The sequence below is a fragment of the Euwallacea fornicatus genome, chromosome 23 (assembly GCF_040115645.1).
Source record: "Euwallacea fornicatus isolate EFF26 chromosome 23, ASM4011564v1, whole genome shotgun sequence".
Classification (NCBI taxonomy): domain Eukaryota; kingdom Metazoa; phylum Arthropoda; class Insecta; order Coleoptera; family Curculionidae; genus Euwallacea; species Euwallacea fornicatus.
The window spans coordinates 2,641,367-2,654,871 of record NC_089563.1 but is presented as its reverse complement, the minus strand read 5'-3'; the positions used below and the strand labels follow the sequence as shown (position 1 = coordinate 2,654,871).

General features: G+C 36.0%; 4 protein-coding genes across 8 annotated transcripts in view; 2 read left to right on the top strand and 2 right to left on the bottom strand.

Annotated features, from left to right (window-relative positions):
• The window catches only part of LOC136346518 (uncharacterized), a 31,023-nt gene extending 29,690 nt beyond the window's left edge, over nucleotides 1–1,333 (top strand). For 2 of the 3 annotated variants that reach the window (XM_066295720.1, XM_066295723.1), the window contains exons 9-11: nucleotides 86–257; nucleotides 313–515; nucleotides 875–1,333. In XM_066295720.1, the coding sequence (XP_066151817.1) occupies nucleotides 86–257; nucleotides 313–515; nucleotides 875–977 (478 nt within the window). In that variant the 3' untranslated portion in view covers nucleotides 978–1,333. The remainder of the gene's footprint in view (nucleotides 1–85; nucleotides 258–312; nucleotides 516–874) is intronic. The other variant, XM_066295721.1, reaches the window with a different exon arrangement.
• Nucleotides 997–7,252, bottom strand: LOC136346520 (double-stranded RNA-specific editase Adar-like). 2 transcript variants are annotated; one of them, XM_066295725.1, is made up of 9 exons: nucleotides 7,105–7,252; nucleotides 6,866–6,954; nucleotides 5,971–6,072; nucleotides 4,573–4,626; nucleotides 3,685–3,832; nucleotides 3,263–3,463; nucleotides 2,224–2,450; nucleotides 1,944–2,169; nucleotides 997–1,881 (listed from the first exon to the last, which is right to left on the bottom strand). In XM_066295725.1, the coding sequence occupies exons 1-9, from the start codon at nucleotides 7,124–7,126 to the stop codon at nucleotides 1,781–1,783; spliced, it is 1,170 nt and encodes a 389-aa protein (XP_066151822.1). In that variant the 5' UTR covers nucleotides 7,127–7,252; the 3' UTR covers nucleotides 997–1,780. The 2 variants fall into 2 exon arrangements, with proteins under 2 accessions (XP_066151822.1, XP_066151823.1); XM_066295726.1 differs by having other exon boundaries at nucleotides 1,944–2,166.
• Nucleotides 7,253–7,736: 484 nt separating this feature from the next.
• On the top strand, nucleotides 7,737–10,403 carry LOC136346414 (SREBP regulating gene protein). The gene is made up of 4 exons (XM_066295541.1): nucleotides 7,737–7,943; nucleotides 7,998–8,148; nucleotides 8,207–8,358; nucleotides 8,411–10,403. The coding sequence occupies exons 1-4, from the start codon at nucleotides 7,842–7,844 to the stop codon at nucleotides 8,615–8,617; spliced, it is 612 nt and encodes a 203-aa protein (XP_066151638.1). The 5' UTR covers nucleotides 7,737–7,841; the 3' UTR covers nucleotides 8,618–10,403.
• Nucleotides 10,342–13,086, bottom strand: LOC136346413 (probable isoaspartyl peptidase/L-asparaginase CG7860). Of its 2 annotated transcripts, none has more exons than XM_066295540.1 (7): nucleotides 12,907–13,086; nucleotides 11,429–11,640; nucleotides 11,245–11,362; nucleotides 11,006–11,189; nucleotides 10,772–10,946; nucleotides 10,588–10,722; nucleotides 10,342–10,532 (listed from the first exon to the last, which is right to left on the bottom strand). In XM_066295540.1, exons 2-7 carry the CDS (start codon nucleotides 11,613–11,615, stop codon nucleotides 10,393–10,395), a joined length of 939 nt encoding a protein of 312 aa, XP_066151637.1. In that variant the 5' UTR covers nucleotides 11,616–11,640; nucleotides 12,907–13,086; the 3' UTR covers nucleotides 10,342–10,392. The 2 variants fall into 2 exon arrangements, with proteins under 2 accessions (XP_066151637.1, XP_066151636.1); XM_066295539.1 differs by lacking the exon at nucleotides 12,907–13,086 and adding an exon at nucleotides 11,948–12,254.
• Between the last annotated feature and the right edge of the window lie 419 nt (nucleotides 13,087–13,505).

Genomic DNA, 13,505 nt, shown 5'->3' with positions numbered 1-13,505 from the left:
TTCTGGCTTCTTAAGCGACACACAAACCCTGTCAACGCTCCAAATGGTCCCTTTAGTGTTGGTAACCGTAATTTTTCTCTTTCAGGCCGAAGGTAACAGTCACGGGTACCAAAAATGCACGACTAATCTGCATAATCGATGACAACTCCCTTATCGAACCATCAGGAGCTGATGGAAAGGACAGTGAACTTGCCGCCGTAGGGATCGTCAAGACTTCTTCAGAGGCCCAAACAGATATTACGGAGGTCCGCAGTAAAGTAAGGGTACATTTTCACATAAGTTTTCGTCAACATTGAACACATTTTCTCGTAGACGTCGAAGGCGACTCAAAAGGGAAAACATGCGCCAAATGTCAAAATCAGTCGTGTAAGGAAAACTGAAAAGCCGCTGAAATCCTTGGATAGGAGGGTTGCGGTAAACGCGGTTCAGTACAAGCTGGATTTTTACCGCTTCTGCAGAAATAATCCCATGTACAAGAGGTCCACAAGTTGTCAACCGTGGGTGTTAATGGGCAAGTAAGTTTGGACGGGCTTCGGTGGAATCAGCAATTGTACAATTGTTGGCTTGTCCTCTTAACAAAATTAAATAAGAGCTGACGTTTTTGCTTCATATTTCACAGTTATACAAATTGTTGTTTCCGCTGAACAAAAATGTTATAAATCAAATTTTAGAATACCTTACCCATTCCTAGATTTCATAATGTAAAAATAGTTTTTTATTTGGGTGGGGGGTGGAGGGGGGTCTTGACATGAGACAGTGATCTAGATCACTTCAATTCTGAGTTTCAACAGCTGATGCAAAGATCGATTCCTTTCGGATCATCGTTTCCCGAAAGGTCTGTTGTTCCTTCTTACCAATCCTAAAATATTTGTAGATTATCAGAAGACCTACTGAATCACTGCTTTTTAAGCGTGGCAAGAGAAATCGAAATAAATGAAATAGTAGACAAGGCATTCCAATCAGAACTACAATTGTAAGGAACTTTACATTAAACTATTTTTATAGTTCTATATACTTGATGGTTTTTATTGGAAACGTAAATAAAATATTACACTTCACACTCTAACCCCAATAAACAATTTTGTGTATATAATTGTTGTGGTGAAGTTTATATAATCTTCCTATACAACTTAAGCTTGCGTAATACTGGAAACGTAAATATTCCGCTTGCCATTATAAATCTCTTAAATAACCTAATTCAAATGGTCGCGTTAGACATAGTGTGGGAACTATTATTGCGTTTTATGTTTGAGAGCGCCGTGTAGTGCGTGATCTTCGATGGGATTTTTATAAATTCCAAAACGTAAAAAGAAGTAAATGAACTTGTCATAATTTGCAATTTCCGATAGTGATATAAAGCCAATTGCAATTTTTACTTCTAATTTATAATAGAAAGAAATCTTCATGTCTCCGTTTGTGCGACAATGAAACGATAAAACAAAATCAATATGCGTATCACGCCCCGTTACACAAAAGCAATTTTTGCAGCCAAAATTAAAATTTCAATGAAGCAATTCAAAAATTGACGTTGAGCATGCTCGTTTACTTATTACGACCCGTCGCGTAAAATCAATTTTTGCGATCAAAATTAAAATTTCTGTCACAATATGCACAATACGGCCTTACAATTCCCAGTACGAAGTCAATAACTAATAAGCTACGTATGTATCGTCAGGAATAATAATTGCGTCAACTTAAATTAAAACCGTTCCAAATATTAAAACCCCTTTGATACATAAAACCGGAATCACGTCTTTTCGTAAAGACCTTCTAAAATTTTTTAATACAGAGGAGACCAGAGATCGGGAGGATAATTTACTTTAAGAACGTCATGGCAGGCGGCGAAAGCTGCAAGTTTTTTCGCTGCCTTCTTACTCGATCCTATAACAAGTCCACAATAATCGATTACCATTGGTGTCCTCCAAATTTCGACAAGGACGTACCTGTGCCACAATAATGTTTATCACCAACGGTAACCTGGTAGGTGAATGAAACATTCGGAGGATTTCCGTGTTTGCCGACCTCATTCCAAATGGATCCTGGAAGCATTTGATTCATTAGCATCATTGGATTCATGGACTGAGGGTTATCCGGCATTTTCCTGGCCGGTTTCGGCTCGCGAGGAGCGTTATTGACCAACGGAGCTCCCAAGCCCTCGCCTCCGCCCTGCTATGAAAAAAAGAATCTTGCCAATCGATTATTAAATGGTGATTAGTCGCTTACCGGAATTTTGGTAACGATGTTAGGGTCTTCTCCCCAAGCGCAGAATAACTTGTACATGGCGAATGAAGCGATGTGAGACCATGGCATTACTTGCTCCTCAGTTTCTTCGTTATCGACTTCCATTTGTTCCTCATCGTTCTCAGATTTTTTGAGGAATTGCTTATTCTTCACTAAGTGTTTCAACGCGACTTCGGCGGCCGCGTTCTTGGCTCCACTCTTCGTACGTCCTAAAATTAAAGAATATACTTTAACTAAAACCTCCAGAATACATAAATTGTGCATGAGACAATTTCGCACTGCGAGACATAATATATACTAGCGCTTGGGAGCTAATTTTGTTGTCTCCTGTTAGTTAAATTAAACATAAGCGCTCGGTAAAATCTTTACACTCATATATGTTGTAAACACGCACGTCACTGCCAAAAAGCGTTGACAGTGGTAGCCGAGTGGAAAATTATGAGCCATGACCAGCACCATCATTGTAAGGTTACCGTACTGATCGGAGCAACCTATAAAAACCAACTTACCTCTTCCACTCTTGTTTTTGATCCCAACAGTTTTCAAAATGCTGGTTCTCGACAACAGTAGTTTAACGTATTCCACGTTTACAATCATTGATATCCAGAAAATAACAAGATAGCGGAATCCGTCGTTCTCTCGGAATGAAACCCATGCGTTCGTGCAGTAAAAATATCATTCTATCTCAACTACGGCATTGGTCTTTCCGGCATGGCATGTTCCAAAACTTTCCAAAAACATGAAGCCATAGTGATATAAATATGTAAAGTAGAAGTTTTAATTGCAGTAAACACTTTATGTAAGCTCCAATACTATGGCCCAGTCCATGGAAGGAACATGCGCCGACTCTCCAGAGCACAGTAAACACCTCGAAAACCTCAACTCGACCAAAACGGTCAAGCCGAAGCTCTAGGTTGAACTTTTATTTTCCACAGGTGTAACGCTAAGCAAACTATCGATTTGTCTTGCTCTGCTGACTCCGTGTGGACAAATTATAGGAAATTATCATCTTAAAACTTACCAGTGCCAACAAACTCCTGATCATCGAACAAGACTGTTCCTCTAAATTGGTTGGAGTCAACTTTGACGGGCAACTCGTCCACATTGTACGTGCAACCTTTAACCAATTCGTTGAGGATCATAATGGCGTTCTTAGGCTGAAGAATCTTGCTCAGTCTGACGTTGCGCCTTCGCACCTTTTCGGTCTTGCTGATTTTGCTGCCTGCAAATTACAACCACATTAAAACTATCATTAAAATTGAAAGAACAAACAAGTAATATTAGAGAAAGCTGCAATTCAGATCACACTTTCACATGGCAAGCTTTCGCAAAGCAGTGCGATTGACAACGTTGTAAACTTGCTTCAAATTTGCGCAGTGATTTGTCATCATTCGTTAAAAGATCAATCCCAATCACACACTGCAGCACGGAAAATTTCCTTACCTTTGATCTTCCAAAACTTCTTTTTGTCCTGTTCACCTTCCGTGTCGGGAGCGGGTGGGTTAGTTCCTGGTAGGACCGACTTCTGCATAGGCGGAGAAGTAGTTTTCGGCTGAGGCGATTCTTGTTTAACTTGTACTGGTGTGCGAGTCTTAAAAAAAAAGACGATAACTACAAAAAAATTCTGGCTCCTAATGTCGAGTTAAACTTGACACGGAAGAGGACACAGGAAGGAAGATTTCGCATAAATCGTCTTGTTAAGAACCTCTTTGCGAAGATTTATTTTATCGTTACAAATTAATATCACGTACCTAGTCCCTCAAGGCTCCACAAAGCGGATTCGCTTTGCCTGCAACTTATTTGCTATTTCATTACGTTGAGGAATATCAATTAAAAGTAAAATTTAATGATCTCTCTAAATTTTGATGGAAAAGAACGTAATAATGAGTAGTAAAAATAAGCAACATGAACGTATCATCTTAAATTTTTTCCAAGGGTTATCCTTTAACGTTCGTCTACGTACTTAACCGGCACTCTATACTGAGGATGTTTTCCGAGGCCAATATTCCAACAACAATAAACATGAGAAAAAAAAGTTATATGAACAATCGGCTACTTTGGAGGCCCTCAACACACCCTTGTGCTGTGACCGTTGCATTGCAAATTACCTTGTATAAAGTAGCAAAAAGTGTCGGCACAGCTGACCCACTTGCACTGCCATGCAGTTTAATTTTTGAACGACCACCAAAAATGACCAATTCAGTGCCGTTTTACAATATCAAAAGTTACTTCTTTTGTCCTCGTGGATATACCATTTTGTGAGTTTCACATAGTGAACGTTATTCTAAAAGCTCCTTTCGTCAAACCTTGGAAGTGAATAATTTTGATTACCTGCTGCGGAATGCCAAATTGGTTGTGAAATCCTTGTTGCTGCTGGGGCTGACTCTAAGAAGAAACAGTGTTGATTTTTATGGAAATAAGAATAGCTCAAATTACGTGGATTTTATTTGAACGCTTAGGTGTATGATTATTCAAATTTCTTAAAAACTCCCTCAGGCAATGGGTTTTCAGTTCTTACGGAAAGCCTCTAGAAATATTAAAAATTCTCTGGCCTGCCAGATCTGCTGACTTTAGGCCCGTTGATTATTTTTTTTTTATATGGGATCGCATGGAATCGCCAGAATTAATCAAGCTGCCCAACAATTTAAACAAGAAATGCGGCTCTACAATCACTACAACGGTAATGACGAATAGAGCACGTAGATGCATTTAGAATGGCGGTTTAAGAACTATCTTAAGGTAGCAAATGGCTGGCCTAAGTTGGATGCACTTGGTGGGCACTTAAAACTGTTAACGTTAACCGCTCTAATTTTTAAAATGTTTCTTAAGAAATTTGAATGAACAAATACCTAAACGTTCAAATAAAATTCCCTTTTGAGTTCGACTGTTTCCTATACGACAAGCTAGGGAAATTATGTTTATGAAGTTCTAGGTAAGTAACAAAGCCATTTTAGATTTAATGCCAAACAATTTAAACAATCTATAAATGTAGAAAAGCACAGTCAAATAAAAAATATGAAAAACTTAATTATTAGGAAAAATGCAACACTTGTTATGTAGATATGTTTGGTTAAATCAATCAAAAATTTTCGAATGTAAATCGTTATTTTAGGTGTGCCTAGTCTTTATCATTCGTGCTTATCTTGTTTATGAATCATCTTATATAACGAATTATTTACAACATACATCACTGCAAAAGATAACTAATTCCAAGATGTCTTATCTTTTCATTAAACCAATAATGTATGAACTACAAAGGCAAATGGCATCAAAATGATTAAAGATGGATATAGGATAGGTTTCCATTTAGAAATTCAGAGTGAGACACAGTATCTTCTTTACGAATCACCCTGTATAATGAAGTTTTAGTGAAAAAGCCTCTAGAAGTCAAAATTTAAGTATTTCAAGTTATGTGTTAACCTACTAGGAATCGTAATGTGGTTGTGACTTTATTATGTTACCCTGTATATATTTATATATCTCATTTCACGCATGTCTCCAGCCTTTTAAAAGTTGACATTTTCTATCAGGAAGATATGTCTGATCAGACAGTACAGTTTAAAACAATCTAAAGTTCAAAACCTAATCTTTTGATCAAGTTAATATGCCACAAGTTGTAAAACTTCTATCTAGTATTATTGAAAGAAGTACTGCTCCTGTGGCTCTATGTAGGTAATTATTGGAGAATATACAGTTAAAAACCCACTTGCACATTTTTTTCCTCCTTACCTGAGCACGGAAATTAATTCCAGACTGCTGCTGACCTTGCTGCTGAGGACTTCTGATCTGCTGCTGTTGCTGTTGCAGGGGTTGTTTCTGAGGTGTATTCAGCTACACGAGCAGGGTTAATTTAATAACAATAAACCCTTCATTGGCTTGAGACACCCATATAGGTGCATCTTTAACCAAGACATGATGATAGGACAATATTCACCAATAAAGGCATTGAAGTTAAAACCTTAATGACCCTCAAAGTGGTATTGACCTATCTTTCTAACCACATCATGCAGTTAAAGATATCATCTCCATTTTCATATCTTGACTCTTTTTGCTTGAAGCAAATACTGATAGAGTCAAGACCAACCAAACTTTATATAATATTTATTCAGTTCACCAAAAAAAGTTGATTTTATGGTAAACTTCATAACTGTTTTGTGGTTTGGTTCCCTTAAATTAAATCAGTATTGAGACTTGTTGTCGCTCTGATTCTGCCCTAATCAGTCTTGAGATGACAACTAAACACAAAATATTCAGTCAAGATATAAGAACTGTTCAAAAAAAACTGATTATCATCATAACTCAAAATCAATTCATTGGTAGATCTGGTAGAAAAATTGAATTAATTTGGTTTAGACTATAATCAATTTTCATTGAATCAAATAAAAATTGGTGCCTATATACGTGCCACTACCCAAGCTCGGTGTGACTCCATAGGACCTAGATATTAAAAAATGGAATTAGAACGTTTCTTATCTCATTCTGGTACGTGTATTTATACATCTTTAAGTTGGCCAACATATTCCGCACGTTTTAAATCACGTTATACTTGAGGCGTGCGTTGCCAAACTCACAACCACATGCGCTAATTAAAAAAGTATTTGCACCAAAATAAATTAATATATACCTGACCCCCAGGAACAAAATTGTTTGATACTGCAGGTCTCCGCTGTCCTACAGCAGCAGAGCCTTGCGGCACATTTTGCTGCGGATTACCTATAAAGAAAAAATAACATAAAAATTAAATGTTGAATATTTTCAGCCGTGCGAGTGACGCCATGTTTGATTCCGTCAATGAATCTTTACATGCATTACAGCACCAACAAATAACTAGACGTATTTAAGCATAGAAATTTTTGTACTTACTTCTTCTTGTGTTATAAGACATTGTCCACCTTTTGATCTCGTTAGGGCAACGAGAAACTGAAAAGGAACTATTACTTTTTTTATATTGGACCTGAAGAACACAGCACGCAACTTCACCTCAAATTCAAGAAAGGAAAGAAGTAAAACTACAATTTAAAAAGCAATTAGAAAGAAAGAGTAGATGTGCGACTAGGATGCATATAACTAGAGCACAAATGTCATCGCAAGAGATGTCTGTCAAATTTGGTTACTGTCAACTAAAACAAGCTGCCATAATGACCATTACTGAATGCAAGTACGTCGACAAACTAGAAATTGTAAACAATGTGTAAATTACATAAAATTGAATTTTTTATAATTCCGACTGTAAAATTACACATACTGATAAAATCAGTAATATTCAGTAACGCAATCCCAACTAATTTTTAGCTTTTAAAATCAAAATAAATGAGTTTTTGAATAACAATGTGCTAATATGCATTTTGATAGTTCCATTTCTAAAAATTTACTGCAAAATTAGTGAAATTGTCATCATTTAAAAAATATTACCACCACTATTACATTGCAATTTTATTTTTTATGCACAGTACATCTCTATTAATCACTGTTGATTTATCAATTGTCATTACGATATCAACATTTAATAATTATAACCTAAAAAAATTGCCAAAATGTTGACATACTTATTTACAAATTAAACAGATCGCGTTAAAAATGTCTTTTTGGACGCCAGAAATATGTGGTATGCCGCTATTATTCGGTTTCTAAGGCGCCGAATTATACTGGGACTGATCCTTACCTTATCCCTATGTTACTGTATCATTAGCTATGTGGGCAAGGTAACACTCATTATCACCCAATTCTAACATTATTAATGGTCTTGTTTCTTACAGTCCGAGTTCATGGACAGCGACGATGTAGTCCCCATTAGGAGAACCCAGCCTTTCATATGGAGGACTCTGCAACAGCACAATGCAACTAATGATATTGATGATACATGTAGAAATTCAGTTCAAGGAAAAGCTCTTATTGTAGATGATAGAGGTAATAATAAGCCAGCAAAATCGCGAGTAAATTTATTTGTACCTAATATTCCTTACAGGGTTTGTATGCCCAAGAAGTGAAATTTTAACTAATGGTTGCTGCAATAGCGAAATACAAAACATATTTCAGTACACTTGTGAGACATGCAATATAAATCAATGTTGTGCTATTTATGAATATTGCATCTCATGTTGTTTGCATCCTGACAAGGCAAGTTTAATTGATTTTAATGTTTATTTTACAGTTTTGTTGGGTATTTTAGAAAGATGTCCTGGAAACTATACTAAAAAAAGCTACAGAACAGAACAATGTTCTTTTTGCTTCTGTCTCAGATCACTTTGAGTTGTGTTTAGCAAAATGTCGAACAAATTCTCAAAGTGTTCAACATGAAAATTCATATAAAGACCCAAAAGCCAAACACTGTTATGGTGAAACTGCACCTACAACGAATAGTATAGAGGAAGTTTAATTTATTAAAGTTATAATGCTTTTAATATGCCTAGTTTATATCTTTCATTTCAATAATTTCAGCTTAATTGAAGCCTTCAATTCGTTAAAAACGTTCATTAAGAAATCTGGTAGATTTACACTCCTGCACTAAAAACATGAGTTGTATTAATTTGAATTACTGTAATAAATGTAATTTAATTTAATAAAAACAAATACACAACTGACAAGGAGGTATGATGATGAAATCAATGACATACATAGCACTGATGACCAAAAAAAACTTCAAAGAATTTTCACTAATTAAATTGATCTTGACTCATTATTTAAAATTTGCTTAAGATTTGTTCAAAATGAACTTTAACTTAGTATAAATTGCAAGGATAACTGAATCCATGAAAAATTTTAGTTTTAATTTTGACATATTTAATTTAGTGAGAATGGAGTAGTTTAATCATTAATTGGGAGGCATAAACTAGGCAAAATTATTTGTAATTAACTAGAAAGTTTAATTATTTGCCAAAGTTGTTTTTTAAATTTAAAGAAGCTAATTAATGAGTATTACTAAAAACATTCCCACATTTAATTTTGTGGAATTTGAGGTTCATATTATTCTAAAAATTAGCTATCAGAACTCAAGACTGCCTTGCTGTGTTAGTAATTAACATGATCATGGCCTCACAATAGTATGAATGAGCCAAAATAAGCGTTCATACACCCAGCGTTTTTCGATTCCATGGGGTTTCTTATGTTCGCTCAAGGGGGACGTTGAATTGAATAGATCAAAGTACCAAGGCTGCATGACTGACCTTTCTATAATAAATATATGTTGGGTGCTAATGATTTGCAACAAGGTTTGTTTTCTCTGGAATTTTACGTTGTTTTAATCAGTTGATAACAAAATAATAAACAGTAATAATGATCTCTTATCTGTTAATAATTATTGGCAGTTGTACCTTCTTTTTCAGCCTAAAAATTTTATGGTGTTTGGTTGTGCTATCTCCATTTTATTAGTCTTAAAAAGTTCTCGTGCACAATAGTTATAACTGACCTAACAAATCGCTTCTAATTATTATTTTATTTTGAATAGGTTTATTGTTATTTTTATTCCTCAATGCCATTTGTGAGGAAAAATTTTGAAAATGTTGATATTTCCCGGTAAGGGATGTCTTATATAGGTGTGCCCAATATTCCTATCTCCAACACGGCGACTTTTAAAATCGGTTAAATAGGAAAAATGTGGCCATTTTTGGAGAATTTTAATATCCCATAAAGAGCGTTGGGCAATTGCTTTTGATTTCAGAGTTGTTTTATAAGAAAAGTATAAAATTGGACAAAAAAAAATTTCAAAGTATGACATAGAAATGTCCGCTAAAAAAAAGTTCGCAAACGTTTAGCAACGCCGTTTATGGCATATTAAAACTTCTTATAGGTACACTTAAATAAGATACCCATACAAAATGATTCTAAAGTAGGGGAGAACTATTTCTACCATCAAATAAGTCTCCAAAACCAAGCCTTTTTTAAATCAGTTTCAAGTCCACCAGTACGATTGCGAGGCAATTTTACTATTTCTTGAAGCCTTACTTGTTGGTAGAATGGGTTTATTTTACTTTGAAATCACTTTATATGATCTTTGAACAAGTAGTTTTCCTGGCATATTTACGTGATACGCCAGTATTTGCATAGTATAGACTCATATTGTATAAAAGATAAGGTAAATTAAACAAGAGCGAGTAAAACACATTCTTAGTTGTGATACTAATTAGTAATATAGTTTCTAACCAATACAGTTTTTTAATCAGCAATTTTCTCTATTTTGTGCTGCCCCTTTTCAATTCCATAGTGAATTTCATTCCCTTTCCTATAGGCCCATGCCATACGCTGACTGGTAAAACCTACACCAATTTCCCCACTTTTTGAGATCGTTATTGCCCCTATGAATTGTCCATTGGCTTGAAAAGAATATTTATACAATAAAAGAAGTTATACCTGCAAAATTATTTAGTCGTGATGTCATACTCTCCATTACTTCATTTGTAGCCTCATGAGCAGTCTTGTTCCTATATTCCATGGCTTTGATAATAGCGTGAGCTAGACAAAACTTTGCTATCGACTCCCCATGTCCTACGAATTTTGTCTTATACATTCAAAGTATTTACTGAAAAAAGTCTACCTGTGGTCGAGACAGCTCCAATGTTATCATCTGCATAAGTACCGGCGCCAATTAGGGAAGTATCGCTGCTTCGACCCACCATTTTCCCGTTAATCCCTCCGGTCGAAGTTGCAGCTGCCAGATTTCCTTTGCGGTCTATGGCGACAGCTCCCACAGTGCCCACTTCTCCAGGATTCTAAAATAAAGATGTTCAATCTCAAACTGGTTTTATACCTTAACACATTCTAATTAAACCTTTTCTCCTATTTCTGTCCTGTTATCTTTGTGCTTTTTAAATTCTTCCAATGCCTGTTTAGCGTATGGGGATACCAAGCTGCCAGGAGGGAGTCTCGGAACTCCTTGCTCTTTTGCGAACTTATTAGCGCCTGCCCCTGCTAATAATACGTGAGGCGTTTTCTCCATTACCAGACGCGCTAAGCTATAATGTGAGGGTTTGATTTAGAAATCGTGTACCAGCTTATTTTGTATGGTACCTTATGGGGTTTTTTATATCTTTGACGACAGTAACTCCTCCCGCCCTCAAATCTGCTCCAATCATAACGCTTGCGTCCATTTCAACTTCCCCGTCCAAATTTAAAACGGATCCATAGCCTAAGACGAGCATTAAATTCAAAGAGAACATAATTAAAAGATTTGTATCCAGTTTTATTCGTATACCAGCATTGAAGGCTTCGTCGTTTTCCATAACTTTTACTGCAGCCTCCACGGCGTCCAAGGCAGATCCTCCTGCTCGCAGTACCTGATAGCCTGCATCTACAGATTTCCTGTTGCCGTCGATCTTGGCTTGTACTCTTGAATCTGGAATATCCCCAGCGCCTCCATGAACAAGAATGATTGGATCCATGATTATTGATGCTGATGCACTTAAACTGATGATGTATCAGAACGCAGTCAATACTTTCCAAGCCTCAAATTTAAAAATGTCTTGTAACATGAATGATTTACTAAGGTTAGATGTGAAGATATCAAAAGAATGTGACAATAATGGTAAAGTACAGAGTATTTATGTTATAAGAGATACGGCTACAAATAATTTACATAAACTGTATAAAGAAATCCCTATCTGCGGGTATATCATTCTAATGGCAATGAGATAACGAAACGTACATAAATATTTTTTATTTGTTACTTTACTGCGCGCACTTGAGTGAATTTTTATCACATACACGTACAAACCTTTCGCAAAGTAAATACAATTGTAAGGGAACGAACAATTGTAGTTTATACATAACAACTGATTTGATGGCAACTGATAATTCAAATTCAAACAGTGCCCAGTTAACATCAAGCTACAAGAGTAAACTGCGGTTCGTCGTCAAATCTGCTATTCCATTATATTGTACTGATTCTTGCTTCCATTAATTATATTTATCTTCAGTAAATTAGTAGATATTACGTGATATTCACGATCTTGTAAACAGTATATTTTGATGTTACGAAAGAAAGGAGCTTGAAAGCGACCATGCAGTTGCACGGAGCGTTGTTACCCAATGTACAGCTAATGAAGTGATTCAGAATTTTGAGCCTAATCAATTTCAACTGCGTTGAAGCTTCGGGGCCGTAGAAAAGAAGTTTTTGGAAAATACCTGTCTCTGCATGCGGTGTATCAATTTCAAAACTCTGAACTTTTAAATTGCAACTCGCACCATGTGATATTTAATTTTCAAGGTCTTTGCAAACTGCTCTAAAACGGCATGTAACAACGCATGAACATGCGCAATTTTGCCCCAATTTAAGCGACTTTACGTGTTGCATACTTGAAATCCCAATGGCGAGGAGCGAATTTGAAGCGCCCTGTATATAACACTAATTTGTAACATCTTGATTAAACGCGACCAATTAGACGATAACTTCAACTTTGGTATTTTTAACATAAAGGGCCCAGATGTGTTTCCACACTCGGAAGGTTTACGGCGACTAAGCACTCATTTTGGCAACTGAAAGTGTCAAAATGACGTCAGAGTTTTCATTCTTCATGTTGGTATTGATGTGCCATTAACTCTGTTTTATAGGGAACATGTCTACCTAAAACGTTGCCCCGCCGTTTTAAATAGATCATGAGAATCAAGTTGGGCATAAAGAACTGATTTTTATCCAATATTTAACGCTGAAATGTGTACATTCGTAAGACTTACGCGTGGCTCTAATTCGTCTCTGCAACAATCAGCGATTTCACTTCTTACGTACCTCTTAGGTACATGAATAACGAATAGAAATAGGCACTATGCATTACGACCTGTATAAGAATTCCAAAAAAAAAGAAGGATAGAAATAGAGAAAGCAGTGAAGCATTCAGGCGAAATGTAAACACGAATGCAATTATCACTTGTGTTAAGTTTGTTGCCCTAGGACAGATTAGAATTTCTAATCAAATTGCGATGTGTGGCGTCATCTCTTGAAGACTATTTGAGTTATTACGTATATTAAATAACGGTTTGTAAACTTTGTCTGGCTTTTACCTTGAAATATGCCATACGGGCATGATTTTGAAGATGACGTTATGAAACACTAGCGAAACGTTCTAAAATATTCTCTTGTTTTTGCTGCAGCTTGAGAGTTTTATAAAGTCCATCATCCACAAACGAAGCATCTATACATTTGAAAAAGTTCATCTCATCATTTGTAATGCGAACACTTCACCAGAGAGGGCGAAACGCTTAGTTTTCTTACGGCGCTAGCTAGGAATTACGCGAAGCACTAATTTTTAAAAGTAGACAAGATGTCACACATTTCC